Source organism: Nelumbo lutea, chromosome 5 (assembly GCF_056320005.1).
Source record: "Nelumbo lutea isolate HS-2025 chromosome 5, American lotus-T2T, whole genome shotgun sequence".
NCBI classification, from domain to species: Eukaryota; Viridiplantae; Streptophyta; class Magnoliopsida; order Proteales; family Nelumbonaceae; genus Nelumbo; species Nelumbo lutea.
The window spans coordinates 43,189,312-43,211,441 of NC_142688.1; the positions used below are offsets into that span (position 1 = coordinate 43,189,312).

The window sequence follows — 22,130 nt, forward strand, 5'->3', positions numbered from 1 at the left end:
AAATAAGGAGACCTCTATATCTTAATTGGTCCGGAACAGCGAGAACCGATTCAGACCCAATTATTAAACGCGACATAAATCACAAACGCAGTATTGCCATAATTGTTGATCGGTTGGGTCTTCTTCTTGACCTGATCCGTTGACAATTCTATTTTTTTTTTTTATGTTTGGTGATGCACCTGTGCCCCGATTGAAGACACCCCAAGTTAGTGGGAATTCCATCTCTGCTGGAACAAGCCAGAAATCGTACCAGATGAACCGCCAATCGATTGGTATTGGTATTTACGGTTATGTAATAGTAGACCAGCGCACTGATATTGTTATGCATTGAGGAGAGTGGTTAAAACTTAAAACTGGGGGTTCATACACATAGACACATTAGGACTTCCCCGGAAGAGAGGGTTGGGCCATTCTTGTATATAAGAAGTTTCTCGTACCTATGCGGGATTCTCTTGAAACACTCATTTATATAAGTCAATTCCACATTTGGAATTCCATATTCCCCCTCGAACGGAAACCATTGTCATGTTGCTAAGTTTGATGTGCATCAACCAAAAGCTCTTTGCCCGCAAACATAGAGCACCATTCTTATGTATGGAGACAAAGTCATGGGAGTTACCATGTGTGTCTATCAATGCTTATGCCCAACCAAACGGGAATATATATAAATTACAAATAATTATTAAAAGTTAAAATAATAATAAAAATAGTAATAAATTCCTTGAAGTAATGAAAAAAATATTTTAATAATTAGAAAAATAAAATCCTAAAATTATTAAAATATTTAATAATTAATAAAAATTAAAATAATTAATACCAAGGTTCAAAGCATTGATATGTATCATATCAACGGCTTCCTGATACACCCTATAAGGGGTGTTTTAGGGTCCCGATTGGTTCAAAGGGTGGACAGACCTTAAACCAGCCCCTATGAACTAGATTCGAAAAAAAAAATAAAAATAATGTTATCGATATTGTCCGATATGCCACTACCGACATATCGAGCATATCAATATTTTGAACCTTGATTAATACAAATAAAATTTGTTCAGTGGAAGAGAAAGATGAATACGGTGAGCAGCATAACTACAACAGTAATGAAGAGGGATTTTGAGTAGTCACCAGTACTCTCTCAAACTACGGTTGTTAGAGTTGAATGCAACGATTCCGGTTTTGCCTGCCCATGATCCCAGATCATCTTCACGTTGTCGTCTTCTATTGTTCAATAATTAATTCTAGATAAACGATTGATCAAGGGAGATGCAGACATTTCTTGCTAGTTGAACTCAAGCAAACCTTTTCTTCTTCTTGTTCGATGGTTTTGATTCTCTGTGACGCCATATACTATATCTCAACTCTACTACAATTGTTGTGGCTTCTAATTCTGACGGAAACGCTGAAGATTCGGCAAGAGATTGCCGCTGTTGAGAGTTTCAGCGGCAATTGAAAATGAAAAACAGAGAATGGAAGCCACAGTACTAAAGAAGAAGAAGAAGAAGAAGAAGAAGAAGAAGAAGAAGAAGAAGGAAAGAAGGAGAGAGAGAGAGAGAGAGAGAGAGAGAGAGAGAGAGAGAGAGAGGGCGGAAGAATCACTTGTTGCTGTTGGTTCACTAGAGGAGTCACTTGTAGTCGCTGGTTCGCCACTGTATCAAGTGGAGAAGATGAACGGTGGGAGCGAGAAATGCAAGCATGTCTTTAATTAAAGGGTATTTTGGACTTTTAGCCTGGTCTGAAACACATCTGGATGCATTTAGCGCTTGCGCTTAGCCAGGGTTTATTATTTCAAATCTGAAAATAATTTTAAAACCCAAATTCAAATACACTTAAATATTTTCAAACTTTATAGGTCTTAAAAATATTATCAAACACCACCTAAGTCTCTTACATCTTTCATTCCTTTCCAATATGGGATTCTCTTTAACTACCCATATGAATCCCAACACATAAGACAGCTAAGAATCCTCACCATGAGGGATAGAATGATGGAGGGTTGTTCATAAGAAGGCCCAACCCGATTAAATTGATCAACTCAGACCGACCCAACCCGAATTAGCTAGGTTTTTATCAGCACCAATTGGTTTCGGGTTGGGAAAATTCATAAACCGATATATTAGATCGGTTTCGGTTTTCTTGTGTAAAAACCGAAACCGACCCTAATCGAACTGAACCAATTAGTTTAACTAGTCTTCCTACTTAACTAAATTGTATCTATCATAGTTTCTATAGTCTTTTACACTAATTAGGCAACCCATTAGGCAATTACAATTAGAATTAGGTGTCATTTTTTACCTATATTAGAATTTAGAAAGTTTCTTGAAATATAAATATTTCAGCCTTCTTTCTATAAAACAATTTGACTTTCTATTTTATTGATAATTTTTGTCTTCTATTAGAATTAGGTGCCATTTTTTTACCTAAGTTGTATCTATCCTACTTTCTATAGTCTTTTACACCAAATAAGCAACCCATTAGGCAATTACAATTAGAATTAAGTGTCATTTTTTAGCTAGATTAGAATTTAGGAAGTTTATTGAAATATAAATATTTCAACATTCTTTCTATAAAACAGTTTGACTTTGTATTTTATTGATAACTTTTGTCTTCTCTTCTATTCTCTAACTTGGTCTGCCCCCCTCAAGTCCTCAATTGAAGACATCATTTGATTTTTGAACTTGGCTCTCCCAATTCTTCCATCTTCTCAAATAAATTTCTTTCTAGTTCTGGGATTCTCTGTCCTTTTTGTATAGGAGCAAAACCGAAACCAACCCAAACCGATCCAACCCGACTCAAACCGACCAGGTCGGTTTTGCCTATCAGTGGGTCGGTTTCGATTTCCACCTCAGGTAACCCGACCAAGTCAGGTCGGTTGGGAAAACCCCAATAAACCAACCCAACCCGACCCATGAACAGCCCTAGATGGGGTATTTCAACGAGGAATAATGGAACTGGATCTTAGCAGTGAAAGGAGAAAGCCTCTCAAACCGGAGAACAACAATTGTCATCAATAAAATGGGTTAGGGAATAGGGACCATCTCCACCTTCCACACGATTTATTGTATTCAGACAATTTATAAGATGGCTTTGTTTATTCTAAACAAGGTTTTTAAAATTGACCCGGAGAACGAATTAGTTAGGGCCCGGTTCTTGGGTCGAACGGTCTACTATTCGAATCAAATGGTTGGTCCATTCTGATAAACAGTTCAACCATCCAAGTCAGTGGTTTACTGACTAAATCAATGCTTTTTTGCAAATATCTGATTTTGGGGAAAAATAAAACCTGACCGATTCTCAATTTTCCGGTCCAACCATCTGATCCAGTCCAATTTTGAAAACCATGATTCTAAATTATTGGAAATCGGAACCACTTTGATTTATACAGAATAAGCATGCATGTAGAATGAGATTGGAACCAGACATCTATGCAATGCAATCTGCTTGAAAAATGTGGACGACCTCAAAATGTCTGTGTCCTGCTAGCCTTTGATGGGGTGAAGATCATCTTGGGTCGGGACTGATCACTGAAATCAAAACCACATGGAGCTGAGAGGGAGGACCAATCGATCAAAGATCGAGCAAGTATGACGAAACCGGACATGGCAAGAACTGTTGTAGACCAAGACATCTGTGCTTGCTGTGACAGATTGAGAGTCTTGGTGTGTATGTTAGGTCTTCAGACTCTTTCCCGTATGGATTTCTCTCCTGAAAAAAACGAAAAAAATGAAATCATCATCTAAGCTTCATTTCAAGCATATGCAGTCGACTACGTAAATCCTGTTTCGCCATAATATAAGGAAAATTTTGAAAAATCAAGTTGAAATCCTTGAGCTATTAACTAATTTGCAAGTCTATACTTACATTGCACAGAAAGGTAGATATGGTTTGTCCTCTAATTTTTTTTTTTTTTCAAAATCTATTAGATTTACACATGTTAGGACGTTTCTAAAAGAACAACACATGAAAACTTTTTCCTTTTATGAAAAAATAGGCATGTTGAAGCACTGGATATGGAACGGAATGGCAAACAAGAATCTTGTAGTTTTTTTTTTTTCTTTTTTTCGTAAAAGATTCAAAGCCAGATTCCTCCTCTTTAAAGAGTTTAAAATGTCCTCAACTAGAAAGTCTGCATCTTTTGTCACTTTCAGAGAGCCTCTTGAAAGTGCGATGGTCAGGTTATAAGAGTGGTCTTCATGAAAGACAAAGAAAGACTGAAGGCAGGTAGTAGGTTAAAGGATAGGGTAAATAAAAATGATAAGATGATTGCATTATGAGATGGACCCCTATTTATAGGGAGGGATCCCAAGGTCCCGAAAGAAAGACCCAAAAGCGTTTGATTCCAATTAGGAAAGACAAATCTTGGATCTACTGTCAGTTGCTAGAGAGCACCGATAGGGTTTTGCACGTGTCTTATGAGATATCCTTGGGATGAACTTTCCTTTCGTCTAATGATTTTCATAATCCGCATGTATTACTTCCTTTCGTGACCCATTTAACCAACATGGCACGAGTGATGTCATTATTTAGCGGACACTCTTTTATTAGACCCACGAGGCACCTTGTCATGTGCGTAATTTAAAAATGCACGCACGTGTAACCGATGTTTATTTCCAATCTACAGTGATACTACCATTTTGTAATGGTCTTGCATTCATTACGGCTTCTCGCGCATCTAAAGTTTATCACAAATTTGTATGCATCCGAAGTTCACCGCAAAACCGCACACATCTAAAGTTCGTAACAGGTTCACATTAGATAAAGTTTATCATGACTCGTCTCAAGTACTGGCTTATCGTGATCGTGCGATGAATCGTCTGTTTATTGGAGATGCTTGATGAATTATAAGCTCTTCACAGACAACTGATGAATTGTAAGCTTATCGCAAGCATCTCTAAGCGATCATTATGCAAGATCAACTTCAGTCCTTGTATAGCTGCTGATGCTTCTGCTTGAATGGAGGAGCTCACTCTACTTAACAGCTTCCAAAAAGAGCACCACTTTACCTCTGAAATCTCTTGCAACTGCCCCAAATCCAGCTAGCCCACGATGGATGAAACTACCATCAATATTAACTTTTAAACAACCAAATTTCGATGGACTACAAAAAAAAAAAAAAAAAAAAAAAAAAAGATTTCTGGGAGACTGCTCAAGAACTAGCGAAGAAGTCCAGCATCCTGGTTCGAAAGTCAATTTCCTCTCCTTTATCTTCTGTCGGTGCACAGCAGACAGGCATATGGGTTTTTCAGTTTTGTGGAGAGGGAAAATGTGGGTTTTTCTCCCTCCGTAATGGGTTTGATGGATCTATTCTTAATAAGTTTTCGTATCGGTATAAGACACTATTTATAATGATTTTGAGTTCTTGAAATTCTAGAAGTTTCCCATATTTTGCCATTACCCATTTTACCCCTTTAACTATTATTGTAGAATTTTAGTTCTTAAATTGATAGAAATAGTTTTACGCTTTTACTTAAGTGAATAATTAGTTCGGTTTGAATCGTGTTTATATGTTAGTGTAATTATATGAATCCATTGTCTTTCAGGTTGGATTTATTTTAAGCTAAGTTTAATTTCAAAAATCAAAGTCTACTTTTGCCATTCTTAATGCATATAAAAGAACAAGAGAAGAAAACTGCTAAAATGGCACCTATGTCGTTTATTGAATAAACACCCACACAATCAAACACCCTATCAGTTTGGATAGAATAATCCCTGTAGAACCAGCCTGGGTGGGGGCCAGGTGGTTAATTCCAAGAATTTAGAAATAGACTCTACAAAATAACATAGAGGCTAATTGAGATTGGTTCCATTTGATTCTGGGTAGAACCTACAGAGTACGGATCATCTTTAGCCATACCCATGCATGTTAGTTCTTAAGCCCATATTTGGGAGTACTTATTTAATAAATAAATGCTTATCCAAACAAGCCCTCATGAATATTTGTTAAAAGGCAGTTAAATAAAGTACTTAAAAATAAGCTCAACAAATAAGTGATTAGTGGTGTGGTCTACCTCCAAAATAAGTGATTATTCGAATAATTACTCCTAATTCTAAACCACCTGCTCAAATCAAACCATCGGTCTGACCGCATTTCGGTTCTAGAAACCCGACCACCCAAAATTTCCTTCATTTGGAGTTAGAAGAAAAACCGGATGAATTTGAAGAGACGCTCGAACGTGCGAGTGTGTAAGCAATGACCCGATGTCTGAGATGCGGTGCAGAGAATCAGAAAACTCGAGAAACTCCAAGTAATCGATTCATTTCAATTTTCTAATCGAGAAGAAATAAATCAAAGACCAAAGAAGAGGTAAACTAGCAGCATAAGAGAGAAGCGATCGATCAGTTTTCAGAAGGAGAACAGAAAATAGAGGAGATGTTTTTCTTCTTCGTCGGAGGCGTAGAGCAACAAGTGAGCAAAGTGCTCAAGGCCGGAGCGGGGCGCTGTATCAACTGCGGTTCGGTAGCGGATTTAGTAGAATACGAGAAGGTCCTCAAGATGTTCTTCGTTCCCGTGTGGCGGTGGCCTAGTAAAGAGCCAGCAATGTACTGCAACAACTGTTCGCTCATGTTCCCTCAATCCTTCTCTCTCCCTCCGCCTCCCCGCTCGGATTCTCCCCCATCGTTCCCTGATGTTCTTCGCTGACACTCCTGCGCTCGCGTCGTTGAACCCGAATTCAGCTTCTGCCCCTTCTGCGGTTCAGCTCTGTAACCTCTCTGTCTCATGGGGTTTGTTTTCGATACAATAAAAAGATTCTACTTTTCTAACCTGCTCTGAGTTGTGACCCGGCTCTTTTGTATGTCATGTTATGTGAAGGAAATGTGGGATGTTGCTATCTTTTTTTGGTTGGGAGGGATGGCTTTTAGGGTTAGGGTTTTTGGTTTCTTATAAACATGTAAAGTAAAGGCTTTTGTGCATTGACGAGTAAATAATAAGAGAATTAATTCTGAGTTTGGCATGCTTTCAGAGACTTAATTTGATGAAATTTGTGATTCTAATACTTATTTTTAAGTTTAGATGAATGCGACTTGTTCCAACTAACTCTTTTTCTGGACTAAAAAAGAATTAATTAAATTCTTTATTTAGAGCTAGAAAATTTGGTTTCAGAAACACGATACAGAAGAATCATTTTGTATTGTGTTTTTTTAGACTGAAAATTTTCAATTACCCCAAAAAGAACAAGAGACCCAGGTAGTGTGAAGTAAATCAATGATAAACATACTTGGCAGGTAGAGAGTTGGAAGTTGGAATTGAGCTCTGCTATAAACATTCTTGTGGCTTGTAGTTGTGGGTACTGGATAGCCTCATGTTGGCCTTTTGGTTTTGGTGGCTCTCTTTTTCTTCTTTCGGGATTTTTTCCTTTTACAGTTTCTCCTTTGGTAGATATGTTTTGTCTGTGGCTGAGAATGCCAGGGGTGCAAATTCGTTTTTAGCTTCTACTGCTTAGCGCTTATAAATGCATCTTGCACTCAATAGAACTCACTGTGAATTTGTGACTGAAACCCAATGAACTGATAGAATCAGGGACCAAATATCCCGGATGTGTAAGAAAGAGCTCTTATCCTTTGGCATTGTGGTTTGCACGCCATAATAAAACTAACATTTGATACAACCATACAAATGGTTATTATAATCTGTAACTCTTTTCTTCGCACGAGTAGGAAGTTCAATCTGAGCCCCAACTGTAGAAGCCTCTAAAACGAAGTCATTCTTGGGCTTAAAATCGTATTTCCATCCAACCGGAACAACTACTTTAGATATTCTAAATTAAAAGAAAAAGGAATAAAAGTATGAGATTCTTTTTAGTTAAATTCATGCCCAACTTTTTTTTGTATATTTTGTATTCATTGATGGGAATATACCTTCTGGAGAGAGAGAGAGAGAGAGAGAGAGAGAGAGGTTTCTTTTTCTTTCATTTGCCTGTTTTCATGTTTGTGCGAGTACTAAGGAAAAGGAACATACGGCTTTCAGTGTTTCAGAGTAGATAGAAATAATTTGATGGTCTAATTAGCTTCACCCAATTCATTGTAATTTGTAAGTAAGTTTTGGTTGGATCAATTAGTCACTTGCGGTGATTCTAACAAAAATAAATAGAAGAGTTAGTGACTTGCATAGCAATGCATATTTGGAAGCATCACTCTTTCCAAATAGTGGGTTCAGGTAAACTCAATGGAAAACGTGAGCAGCAAATGGAAACATGCATTCATGCGTTTATGTGATTTTTTATATAGAAAATATATAAATCAAATTAGTTGAATTTGATACATGTGGCTTCAAAAAGCAAATTGCTTGGTGGTTTTCCTTGAGCTTGCTTTCCTTTAAAAGTAGGGAAAGTTCCAAGTACATAAGATTGTAAACTCTTTGTTCTCAACCAACAGATTTTATCAACTTTTTTGTCTACGACTCATGCCATGCTTCCATCCAGGTTAAATTACAAGGTGAGTTGGTACTGTTCTTACAGAAATAGGAATGGAATACTAATATCATACAACATCTTGAAGTCAGAGTGAGAGATCGAAACTAATTTCAATTGGTGGAAATAATTTCTGCAGTAATCATACAATGAATTCTTTAGTTTATTGAATTGGGCAAAGGGTAAATGAAAGGGAAAATTGGGTATCAACTGTACACAAAAACAATAGGGATAAGAGTACAGTTTCACTATTTTACATTGGACTGGTGAAGAAATCATCTCTTCCATGCCTCTGATTCATCAACAGTTTCCGGTCGGTCACTGGGATTCTTCTGGGAAAATTAGAGAGGATGACGAAACTTGATAAAACAAAGGAGGAATGAATACTCTGCTTTTGCAACATCTAATTGGTTCTGATGGTTTTCTTCTGTGGGATCATATAAAATTAAACCTGTTTGTCAATCAATTCTACTTGGAATGGCTGAAGGGCAGCTTCTTACTTCCGCGTTCCACTGCATTTCTCCATAACCTGTATCTTACTCCTAACTTATCATATGCAACGGGCCAGTTCCAGACATTTGCTCCATTGATCATACGGTCTTGCTGACCAATTACCAGCCGTAGGTCCTCATTCAAAACCTGTGTTATTCAACGATTCATCAAAATTTAGGGGAAAAATAAGAATTAAGTAATATGAAAAATTAATGGATCAGTGGTAAATATCACCGAATAAACTCCAATACTGAAGTAAAATCTCTCTCTCTGAGAAGGTTATGAAGGGTAGTACAATTTAGGAACTTTGGTCCTCTGTTCTACTGATTTATGGAGCAAGATCCTCACCTTCTCTGCAAAGTATCTCCACAGAAGGTTCATGAAGGGTATATGCTTTAGCAGAGGAGCAAAGTCAAGTGACATTCTGTATAATAATCTCGTCTTCTGTCTAGATGAAGGCAAGCAAACATGAAGCTGGTGAAGGTGAGTGGCACACTGCTGGGTATTCTGCCCCTCCAGTTGTCCAGGCTTTGAAATCCCAATTGTGGAGAGAACCATGCAAGGTGGCCGGAATTCCATGTCTATTGGATAAGGATCCCAATATCCTTGAAGGCCAGATGCAGGTGTCAAGAATTTAACCAAGCTGAGAAGTCAAAAAATAAGCAATGTTAAAAATCAAGTTATGATAAAAAAAAAAAAGTCCAATTGTTTGTTCTATTGTGAGAATGGTTCATTGGTTTAATTGTGAGCCCCTTCGGTCCAAAACCATTGATCAAAGATTTACTTATTCTGATAATTCCATTACACATGTTATAAAGTATTCATATCATCCATATACCCTGGTTCAAGATCCAAGTAAACTAATGGGTGGTAGGAATCTAATTCTCTGATTCTGTGGCTTTTCCAATCACCTTGAAGATTGAGATAAATGGGGACAAACCTGGGTACACTCCACCCCTTGGCAAACGTGGATGTGTGTGTGAAAGGAGCATGAGCAAGATCCAGAAGGTTATCCAGAAGTAGCCCGTGTTCCACTGGCAACTCCATGACAATCTACCAGTGACAAGGACACAGAAAAAAGCATAACGTGAGCTGCTATTATGAGATAACAGATATGAGAAAGGTATATAGGATGTATGGGTGTGGCAGCATACAGAATGATTACAGAATGCATTTAATACATTGTAATTACCTCTGCATGGATAACAAATCCTGGAGGAGGTGTGAGAGAAGGAAGCGTTTCTGCCGGAGGATCATTGCCAGGCCAAATCCAGATAAATCCCTCATGCTCAAGGCATGGTAATGATCTCAGCTTCACGTTAAGTAGTCGGGTTGATGGCATTTTTACACATTTTCCATCAGTTGTGTATTCCCAACCTGAAGTGCATTCATCCCAAGTTCTTAAGATTAAAGAGATTTGAATTTTTTTTCCCATTTAAAGCTAAAAAAACATAGAGGCACACATTTTCATATACTTTATAAATATTTTTTTTTATCAGTAACAGTGCATATACTTAAAGATTTAATATTTTATTTTTTTCATCTAGCTCACTAACCATGGTAAGGGCATTGGATTCGGCCCTCATTAACTGAACCAAGATGAAGTGGGCATGCTCTATGAGCACATGTATTCTGAACACAACCAGGCTTTCCATCTTTGCCACGAAACATAACCCATGGCTCCTCAAAGCAATCTATAGGAATCTGAAACAGGATGGTCAACCAGAAAGCCAGAGTCAGAAGTAAGAGGAAGGCAATAATATAATTCCAAGTTGTAAATCTGATTTTTGAATATCAGATAGGAGTTTAAATTCATGTTATAGCACAACTAGCATACCATGGTATCATCCTTCAGATCATTGGAGAAAGCCACTGGATACCAGAAATTCTTTAAAAAGGGATGGTAAGGCTGGACAGGGCCTGACACATTAAGGCTTTTGGGCGGCATCCTGTTTTTTACTCTATCAGGAGATGTTGAAGAAGTGCTAGGAGAAGAGGAGCTTCTTTCAGATTCTGTTGTGTTCCTTTCTTGTATTATTCTATCATTTACCAATGCTTCCATATAAGCTAATTTATCCAGCGCAGTGGAAACCCTTGCTTCAGATATGTGAACCTAGAATTAATATGCCAAAAGAAAAATTGTTCAGAATCAGGCATACATATGATAACAGGACTCGGGATGACCCAAATGCAAAATCTTATACATTTTTTTTTTCATTCATACTCACTGGAACTACCTGGAAATCTAAATGAAATGTGGCAGATTTAGGGTAAAGAAAAGGTACAAAACATGCACCAATTTCCACCAGTCACCTGTTGGCGAGGGGGGTGATTATGATCAATTATGGTTCAGTTGAGTCTACACTGACGCAACAGAAAAAACAGGACGTAGCTTCTGCTTAGTCAGGCCATTTTCCATTGAGCTTCTACAGAATTTGACAATCCACAGTCCCAATGAAATTCATGCCAAGTATAGCAGTCAATTCATCATTGAAGTCAGTAAAGATTCAAAATGATCTCAGTATTCGTATGTGATAACATATTTAACATCCCCCTTCCCCCAATGTGCCTTTCTCAAAAAATAGAAAGTCTTAAATATATTAGGATCAAGAAGTGGTTAGAGAATAGTTGAGTCATAAGCAGTCCATTCATGAGGTAGCACATGAACTAAATAGTCAATTGGTTTTAGTAATCCAAGTCAGCCCCTAAGACTAAATCTTTGAAATATTTAGATCATGGTTTATCCTGGTTTATCAACGAGTTGTGGAACTTATTATTATTAAGTCTATGATTCATTAACTGGAAACTCCATATCAAGTGGATAATTATTAATAGTGCATGTATATCTGCTGATTGATCCTTTGTAGAAAACCTTGTTTGTATAATCATAAACAAAGCATTGGCCTATTAAATTAAATAGTTAATACATTTATTTATTTATTTATTTATATTTTGCTCCACAGGACTACACAAAGGGGGTAAACCCATAACCCCCCAACCCTGGTGCAGGCAGGATTCGTCCCAAGTTCCCCCACTACAACCAGCCAGAGACTTTACCAACTAGCCAGTTGGTACCTTGAAATAGTTAATCCATTTATTAGTGCTGATTTAATTTTGCAGAAAACATTGTATAAGATAGATAAGTTCAACCTATTAATTGTCATCAGTCCTGTTTGTAAACCTGTCTTGATTTTGAGCAATGATCAATTCATGAAATATCCATGAATTGGAGATCCATACAATGCAACTAGTTAGAAGGAAAGTCCGAATCAAATGGGTTTAATCAGTGACTGATATTTTTACTAATTAGTTTTCACATTACAACTTAACCTTGTGCGAAAACAAGTTGCATTACGTTAACTGAAAATTATCAGACCTGTTTGTGAGCTTGTGCTAATTGTTCCTGCAACTCGGCAAGCTCTTTCTTCATGGTACCAATGGACTTATAATCCCGAGCCAAAGGATTGAGAACTTCCACCACCTACACCCAGATCACTGAAAACAGGATTAATCTCTCTTCATGAACAGAAATACCCGTCAAACAAATCAGAAAGAACCCATCTGTTTTCAACTTTAAACTGAAAAATCGGTAGTTAATCAAATCAAAATAAAACAAAAAAAAAAAAAAGAAGACCCATTACGGTATAAGAAAAAAAAAAAAAAAAACCCGCAAACCCCCACCTTCAAACTCGAAAAAAATAACAAATAACAAAAACAATTTGAACAAGAAAGTAGATACCTTGTCATGAAGGTGCATGATGGTAAGAACATCTTGCCGAGCCCTCCAGTCACAGTACTGAATGTCAAACCTAGCCACCTCTAGAGCCTGATTAGCATCCAAGAATCTCCCTTTACACTGAGGAACTCTAGGCCTCGGATCCTCGACTTCAAAGAGTGTACTCCAAGCATTTTTCTTCTCCACCAACCCTTCCTCCCCTTCAAATATAGCAACCACCCGCAATCCCCCCCTAGCACCCTGAAAATCCCGACAGCAATCCATCTAAGCCATTCCCATCAACCAACCGAATCTCACAATGAATTCAGCAGGAAAAAAAATGAAGACAAACTACACAAGAAAAGGATAAAAATCTGTACCTTCTTGGTGTTGATCTTAGAGGGCCGGCACAGAGAGATGGGAAGAGAGAGAGCAGCAGCTGTGGCGACAGTGGACATGGCGTTGAAGCTTACTCGCAGCACCAGCAGCAGAGAAAGAGGAGAGAGAAAGTGGGGGAATTTTATTTGGGAGAATTGTTGATAAGAGGCCGGCGTCGCGCGCGATCTCAGTAATCCGCCCACGGACTGACATGTGTGCAAACGTGGACTCCTCTGGTGCACTCGTGGCGCCTCCCACACCCACACGCTCTGTGACAATGAGAGTTTGGTCTCTGGTTAGTATCTTCTCTCGGTGGGTCTGAATATCTTGCCACCTCGGATTTGGATCACATCTTTACCTTCTTTCCCAATCTTTTCTTATCTGTTTCTTATCTCTCATGAATCATGATACGGGCATATCCCATTTTTGATAAACTGGGTGCCCCTTAAAAGACAAAAATACCCTGCATCTCTATCATTTGTTAATATTAAACAAGGGTAGCTGTTGTCTTTTCGCTGCAGATGTGCCTGATTATCAAAAGAAACCGAGATGTGCCCAAATCGTCCTTCACCCCCCAAGCGAAAAAATATCAAGCCACTCTTCTACGCTTCATTCAGTAGTCAAAATTAGAGTAATTTTATTCTTGCTCCGACTTCAAATCTGGTGGTACCCAAGCACTGCTCTAAAAGAGGTTCAATTATTGCAAGGATTTGTGTCCACAAAATTGGAGGTCTGTTACAAGGAGACAAGCCCAGAAGGATGAATCTGATCATGTAAGGATGTTGCAACAATGAAGGTAGGGGAAGAGACAGGTTAAACTTCAGCTATTCCTTTTAAAAAAAGGGTGTGTTTGGTTCATGGGAACAAGGGTCTAAAATTGGAATGGAATCTGATTCCAACCGTTTGATTGGGTGGAATTGGAACCCGATTCCCTTTTTTTTTCTATTTGAAGGATGGCATTTCGTCCCTCTCCCTTTGAGAATGAAAGCCCATTCCAGCCAATTTTGACTTGACTGACATTCCAGCCTAAACCAAACAGGCAAAGGAAATAAAACACTCCATATCCAATTCCAGAGAATCCCAATTCTGGTTCCTACTCTAATTTGGTCTGCAAACCAAATGGATCCCAAGTTTTTAATTAAAAATCATTAGTATTTAGTGTTAACATGATTCAAACTCCAAGGTATTGTTTTGCTTAATATTCAATTTTTAAATATCGGCTGTCTAATCACTTCAATACTCCTTTTTTCTTATACTTTGCAGAGAGGATTAGTAGCATTTAAAACCATCAAATAGGAATAGTTACTGCTTTGAAAATAATTCTTCTAATCCTAATCCCTTGGAGGTGATTAATGTCATTAACAGGTCGGCAGCTGAAATCGGGAAACTATTCAGCTAAAGGCTCTTTTGACCCTCCATCTTTTTGTTGGAACCCTCCCCAAGAAGCCTTCGTGAAGATCAACGTGGATGGACGTTTCAGAGCCCTTAATAAAGCTTCTTATGGTATTATAGCTCGAGATTCAACAGGTTTTTGCCATTGGGCTTCTTGTGGTCCTCTCCTGGCTGAATCTCCTTTGATGGCAGAGGCTCTGGTAGAAGCAGTCAAAGTCGTGAGAAGATCTGGTTTATCACGGGTTTTTGTCGAATCAGACTGTCAAAACTTGATTTCTCACCTCAACAGTTCAGCTAATTTCAGTCCTTCGGATCTGGTTTTTCTGAAGGAGGATCTTGTTAGCCTGTGTAAAGGCTTGGAGATCAAGTTCTTGTGGTGCCGCCTTTCTGCCGATGGTGCAGCTCATGAGCTTGCAAAACTGGGTTTTGATTCTGTTCTGTGGTTTGAGGGTGCTCTGCCCGATTGGTTATCTTCTCTGATATGTTCTATCGCTTAAGACTGTTGCTTTTTTTTTAGTTTGTTTTAGTTTCGGTTTCCTTGTAGTTTCTTTCTGTTTTTCGTGCGTTTGTAGTTGGTTTTTGCCTGCGGGCTCTTATAACACAAAGACACTTCTTATCTTTGGAGGCCGGATCTGTTAAAAGGTAGAAACAACACAGAAATGGATTAATTACATCTGCTAACAGTACAGCTGTCTTTGTTTCTGTTTGGCTCATATTATATATGTTTTCTCTGGCAGATATTCTGAGTGAAGAAACTGATTGGAAGGAGAATAGTTCATCTTTCAGAAGATTTTTTTTTCACTGTTTCAATTATTTACAATTTTTCTTCTAAAGGAATGTTGCAACAGAGAGCGACTTTGGCTGTCTACATTTCTCAGTCTAACTAACAACATATTAGTTCATGTGAACTTCATGCTGAAGGCATGGCTGTATGAGCTAACATGTGAACAGAGCTTTCGAGCAGCACAGGCTGTCAAATGTGTACACCCAAATGTTTTCTCATTGAATTTAGGGCCCCTCATCATGTTATCTTCAAGGCATATGTCAAATATCAATACTACAATGTTGGGAATGTTGGGTGGGTGTCCATCAGTCGAGTGTTGGGATGGAATGAGCCAATAAAATGGGTAAAACACTTAAGACATACCCCAATTTCATAAATTGACTTAAATGTATCTTGAGTTTCTTAAATAGACTTAAATATACCTTGTGGCTGTAAAATACTCTTTTTTATCCCTCATCATTCTTTAAATTTTGAAAGAAAATCAAATAAATCCAAACCCCAACGACTACCACCTAACAAACCAAACAAGAGTACGGCTACCTTCTAAATTCCCTCCCCCTCCCATTATTTTCTCACCAGAGAAACTGATAAAAGATGGTAACCACCCAAGAAAAGGGAAGTGATAGAATGCCGGCATGTCAGAGAATATATCACTATGATCGTTTCATGGTTAAAATAAGAAAAGATGGATTTTTTTTTCACTTTAGTCAATATTCTCATAGTTAGACTGCGAGCTAAAAATCATAAAGTATGAGAGCTATAACATGTTTACTTGCCCCCTTCATGTTATTGGGGTTGATGCCTTTATATAGGCATTGTTTGACATGGGCTTCATGCACCATATCTGAGATATACGAGAGGTCGCCTAAGTGGTCCGAAATTCCCTAAGATAACCCCCATGCACGTTGACCACCCTTTGAATCGTTCGGCACGTGGGCCAACTTCAAATCATCATGTGAGTGTTTGGATATGCATGTCAAATTTGTCGACGAACACGTCTCGCAGGTCGCCAGGTTGGCGCCTGTGCCAGGCCGCCAGGTCGCGCCTGGGCCAAACCGCCAGATGAGACACCATCAACTTGGCTAAGGCAAATTGTTGCCAAAGTGATTTCGGGTGTCACCTAGTTGTTCCGAGATGTCATGTGTCACAATATCATTGGAGGGTCAAATCCGCCCTCATCAGTAACCACCCAAGAAAATGGAAGTGATAGAATGCTGTTATGTCAAAGAATATACCAGTATGATCGTTTCATGGTTAAAATAAGAAAAGATGGATTTTTTTTTTTTTTTCATTTTAGTGCAACATTCTATTGAGCCATTTACAATTCGTGTAAGGTGTAACAATGATAAACAAAGAAGTATCAGATTCCAATCGAACGATAAACAAACAGAACTATGTATCACGTTACCATTCCCCATATACAATTTCAAAAAAAGCAACCCTCAGCAATCAAGTTCTATTTAAAGCAGAGCTCCCTGTTTTAAAGCAGGGCAAGATCCTTGAACAATCAAGTTTTGTTGCAGTTGTAGAAATGGAGCAAAAAAACGAGGCATGCATTTTGGTTTAGAAGTGGGATTCTTTTCAAAGAGCAAAAGAGATTTTTTAAAATACTAATAGAGGTTCATGAGATGGTATGTTTTTATTTGAAAATGCTCTAGGTATGTTTAAGTCTTCTACCTCTTTTTAACGGTAACGAGATGTCTTCTGGCTTCTGCATGTCACATTGGCTCAGTACAAATACCTACAGTGCAAAACCTTGTATTTTAAACTATTTTGTATATATATGCATATATATATATATATATATATATTTATATATATTTGTATTTATACTCTTTTCAAACTGAACTAAGAGACTCAACATAAAGATTTATTTGGGATGTTAGATTTTATTGAAAAATGAATAATAAGCTACTACATTAGAATTCACAAATGGGATGGTGAATATATATAATCTTTCTGATTATGCAGTCATCTTTTAGGTGAGACCTGTTTAATGATGGCTGAAGATTATATATGGGACTTATTTTTTCGAGCCAGTGGGGCACATGGTGCACGATTAAAGGTAGATGATACCCTTATAGTTATGATGAAGGCACTCTAAGTTATGCTGGTGGCATCATCATCATCATCTAAACCTTGTTCCAATTATGTCCATCTTGAAATGAGAAAGATCGAAATGAAATGACTTTATAAGAATATAGGGAAAATTTCTTAAATTATTCTTATGGTTTATTTAATTGACTAACTCTATCCTTATTATTTATATACTGTTTTAAAATAAGTACCCTTGAGTTTTCTACAACTGACATTATCAATAAGTTCTAACAAAAAAATAATATGTCAAATTTTCCTTTCATAGTTTCTCAAATTTTCAAAATAAAACCCAACTGATGAAAATTTTGAAGAACTGTAAATCCTCTATGCAATTCATCTCTCTCACTCTTTCCAATCGTCAGCCCCAATTTGGGTAGAAGAAGACCCAATAAGTGTTGGGTGTGAGTCCAACCCATATGAGAGGCCCACCCCACCTTTACATGCTTCCAAAAGGAGTGTATTGTGGAAGTCAAAAAGTCTCCCACCTTTTTCTGATTTGGGTCTCATATTTTTGTAATCACCCTAGCAAGACGCGAAGGAGAAGAAAACAAAAAACAGAGAGTCAGGGGTTTTTTAGGTTTTGAGTTTAGTGAACAAGAGAAGAAAGAACCGGTTCCTATTCCATTCAAGGCCAAGTTCAAATGTGTTTTAAGCCCGTTCTTAATGAAATCAAGTGCTAGAGTTAAGAATCCTATTCTAGTTCAAATTTGTTGATTCTTTCTTCTTCTTTTCAGTTCAAATTTATAGCAATTTTGTGAGATCTAAACCTCTGTTTTTGTTATATCCACCTTACATTCGATGATGTTAATATTGTACTTGTGAGCCAATGATTATTTCATTGAAGTTTGTAAACCTTTAGTTGCAATTAGATATGACTGTTGTACCCATTAATTTCTGAATTAGTAAAAGACTTTTACATACCATAGGTCCCATGATTTTTTACAAATTTTGGGGTTTTTCACGTAAAAATTCTAATGTGCTATTCTGTGGTAACTATTATTTGTTTTTCTGTTACTTGACTGACTTGTTTACTTGTTATCATTGTTGTTGACAAACTATTTCAACACACAAACTTAGGAGAAAGGTTAATGCTGTCATGAAATTGTTTCTACACTCATTTCTGCTACTGTAATGTATTTCCCCAACAATAAAACATGAATTCTCCTTTACAAACGAACCCAACAAAGCCAAATTGCCTTTGAACTGTTTGGGGAAAAACACGCTGTAGGTCAGGATCATCTTTCATGGAAGGCGGCACCAGATCCCAAGTATCGATTAAGTTGTTTTATCTCTTTACCTTTGGGAGACCATTCTGGTTGCAGAACATGAGGTGACAGAAAGGGGACTTATCTTTCAATTTTCAGATTCTTCATGCGGTTTCTTTCAATCAAGAAGAAGTGGCAGAAGGAAAACGAACTACTCTAAGTTCACATTGCATATTTTCAGATTCTTTGATGTCCACTTGAATGAAATAAATTCCGGTTTACTGGATCCCCAATTGCTGAAGACTGGAGATTGAAGAACTACTCTAACTACTGAAGAACTACTGGAGATTGATGTCCACTTGTGAACTACTCCAACTCTCAGTTCACACCAGCGTATCCCTAATTGCCGAAGATTGAAGAACGGGATTTATGGAGAGGCTGAAAGAAGCATCAGATTCTGATGGTTTGGGTTCTCCAAAGACGATGGCAACTGACATGGATGGAAAGTGCTTCGGTCATAACTTCTGTCCATGCTACCTCTCTGTACAAGCGCCCCATGACTCCCAATAAGAAGAGTGTGGTTGACGTGCAAATTTCGGCAGCCATGACCTCCGAGATACCAAGAATGAGTTCTTAAAGCCATGACTCCAAATCTCAAATAAAGGGCATTTTAGGGATTTTTGAATAATATATCAGTCACTTGATGTTGCATGTGAACGATTTATGAGATTTATGATGGAGAGTTAACAGTTGGTGAGGTTTTAGACAATTATCAAAAACAATAAGAGTACTTAAAGACAATATGTAAATAGTAAGAATAAATTTGATCAATTAATAAAACTATAAGGATAGTTTAAGAAATTTGCCCTAAAATATATTACAGTTTGTATCTAAAATGCATTAATTGCATTGATATTAACAAAAATTGAATTGAAACTGTCTACTTTGGATGGAAATTTCCTCATGAGCAATCAAATTAGGCTGTTGGATTTGATATAATAGCTAAAGTGAGTGAACTTATATGATTTATTGTTTTGTCTTTTATTGATTAAGTTCTTAATGAGGTTGTAAACTTCTTTATCTCTGAAGGTGAAATTCGTCTAACCATTATACGCTTGTAATATTGTATTATGCAATCACTTTAACTACTAAAAAACAAAGAAATCAAAAAGTCTTTGTTAAAAGGACCTTTGTTATCATGCTAAGTATGGAATCGGTATTTGCTCCTCACAGAGCGCACCTCACTGATTTCACAGCCCCATCCTATTGTAAATTGGAAACATCTCCCCATGAATAATAATATAAAGTATGGGAGATGTTTCCAATGTGTAACTGGGATGTGTTGTGAGATTGGTTTGAGGAGCGCTCTCTGAAGAGAGGATCTGAACTCCAAAGTATCGCCTGATATTCTTGCTTTACTTTCTAGGTTTAGGTGATTTTTTTTGTTGGAATATGTTCTTTTTGAGAAAGTTGGAGGGATTATGGAAAAACTAGCTTGATAAAATAGCGTTAGAGGATTTCTTTAGAAACTCAACGAAAGTTTATCAAAATCCTTTGGAATCCTTCTTGTTCTTTATAGGCTCAGTTTGGAATGAGTACAAATACAAATATGTAGAGTGTAAAACCTTGTATTTTGTATGCATTTGTACGGTACATATTGCATTTATACTCCTAAACTGAGCCTTAAAAAAAGGGAAAAAAAGAAAACTCATGTACTAATCCCCTGCCCCTCTTAGAGGTCTAAAGTATTTATTAGATTGGATTAAACCCGATTCATTTGTAATGGAATCATATTGGATTGGGTCAAATCGAACTAATATCCAGTCCATTGATAGAAGATAAGAATACATGTTTCAATGGATCAAGTTTGTATTGGAACCAATTTAAATTAAAGCCGATTTAAACAAATTGAACTAGGCCAAAATGATCCAAAATATTCATTGGATTGAAGCAAGTCCCGTCCAAGTGACACCCCTACATCCACCCTTTAAAAAAGTTGAAAAAACCAATTCTATTTTTGCTTGATGGTTTTATTTCAATGGAAATCTGTTGCATAATTTCCTCTTAAAGGTTTTCTCATAACTGCTGAATTTGATGAATTGAATGGCTTATCATTGTGTCTTTTAATAGATACAATGGTGGAAAAATTGGAAAAGAGAAAATTAGGCACAAGCCAAGCGGCCTAGGCCCAGTCCACCATGACCCAATTCCTCAGGCCCGACACGGTTAGAAACTAGGCCACAGGCCAAGTAGGGCCTGACCTAGGAAGGGGACCAAGTTGCCCAAGCATGCCCCACTAAGGCTTGAAGCTCAGGACGACAAAGCAATGGCATCATAGGAATTGACATCTTCTCCTCACACAGTGCACTTCTCACCAACCTCATAGGCACATCCCTTGTATTGGGAACATCTCCCATGAATAATAGCACACATGTATAGAAGATATTCTTAATACATGGTGAGATGTGCATGTAAGCAAGGTTTAAAATTTTGCAATGTATTAGCTGATACGTATTATTTCGGAAGAATTACGATACACGAAACATATTAGATAATTTCATAATTTTTCACCCGATATCAGACCATTTCAGATATGTATCGGCCGATACAATCCCGAAATGGGATGATACACATTATGTATCAAGTTTTGAACCATAGTCATTTGGTTACAACAATAATTAGTTAACAACTATGCCAACCTTAATTACTTATCATATTAACAGATTTTTTTTATGCTTAATGTAATTTTTCTTGCGTTGGTGGATGTTTTTCAACAAATGCTAAAATTTTATTATTAAAATTATATAATAATAAAATGAATACAAGTTATATTTATTTATTAAAAATTAAGGTATATATTAACTTGTATATAATAAATATTATCTAAATCTATATATAATAAATAGCTTCAAAAATACACATACATTTTAATTATTTTATTATTTTTCAACAGTTACTAATTATGTCATAATACTTTATATAAATCATTAAATAATGGTTTTTATGTTTAAATAAATTAATTATAATCAAATAAATTATAGCATATTTATACATATCTTAAATTTTTTTATATCTATATATTTTTAAAACGTTTTTTTAAATTATTTTTTGATACACCTAACATTTTCAATACTTTAAACCTTGCCACTGGTGTGAGGTACGATATGTGAGAAGCATATCCATGCCGTTCCAGTCTCCACGGATAGCATCCGGGCTGCCTTCAATTCGTTGCCTTCCCGACACGTCACGGCCCACATTACATGTACAAGCGGGGGTAGTTGCTAGTAATTTAAAAAGAAAACACGTATAGATCTTATTTTTCGTCTATCATTTTAAATTAATTGACAAAATTCCTTTCCCCCCAGCTTTTTTGTATATTAAGATTTTTACTGTTTAATTCACTCTCACAAATCTTAATTCCACCGTACCGTACAAGTAGAAGTAGGTGATAATTCAGAATTGTGCCAAATTGCCAATACACGGGCGGGGCTGGTGCTTCTGTCATTTCGTGGGCTCGGCTCTTTAAAATTGAAAGCTGCAACCGTGGGGCCCAAAGTTGCATTGGAATTTGAAATACCGAAAGTCGGCGGCATCTCTTACCACGTGTGACCACGGCGATCACAGACCGTCCATCGCCTCGCATACAAGAGACATTATCCTTTCCT

At 37.2% G+C, this 22,130-nt stretch overlaps 2 protein-coding genes and 1 long non-coding RNA gene across 4 annotated transcripts; 2 read left to right on the plus strand and 1 right to left on the minus strand.

Moving 5' to 3' along the window:
* Positions 1–6,165: 6,165 nt before the first annotated feature.
* LOC148852018 (zinc-ribbon domain protein) lies at positions 6,166–6,947 on the plus strand. The gene is given in 1 exon segment (XM_088942605.1): positions 6,166–6,947. A coding segment is annotated over 1 exon segment (336 nt). The 5' UTR covers positions 6,166–6,364; the 3' UTR covers positions 6,701–6,947.
* A 1,549-nt stretch (positions 6,948–8,496) lies between these two features.
* Positions 8,497–13,386, minus strand: CH1 (Pheophorbide a oxygenase family protein with Rieske 2Fe-2S domain-containing protein). Of its 2 annotated transcripts, none has more exons than XM_088946788.1 (9): positions 12,990–13,386; positions 12,634–12,870; positions 12,271–12,375; positions 10,732–11,007; positions 10,451–10,598; positions 10,087–10,271; positions 9,835–9,947; positions 9,243–9,537; positions 8,497–9,041 (listed from the first exon to the last, which is right to left on the minus strand). In XM_088946788.1, the coding sequence occupies exons 1-9, from the start codon at positions 13,065–13,067 to the stop codon at positions 8,871–8,873; spliced, it is 1,608 nt and encodes a 535-aa protein (XP_088802914.1). In that variant the 5' UTR covers positions 13,068–13,386; the 3' UTR covers positions 8,497–8,870. The 2 variants fall into 2 exon arrangements, with proteins under 2 accessions (XP_088802914.1, XP_088802913.1); XM_088946787.1 differs by having other exon boundaries at positions 12,634–12,894; positions 12,990–13,254.
* A 163-nt stretch (positions 13,387–13,549) lies between these two features.
* Positions 13,550–14,997, plus strand: LOC148852020 (uncharacterized). The gene is made up of 2 exons (XR_016099630.1): positions 13,550–13,783; positions 14,353–14,997. It is a non-coding gene; the product is annotated as an uncharacterized LOC148852020 (long non-coding RNA).
* The last annotated feature ends 7,133 nt before the right edge of the window (positions 14,998–22,130 follow it).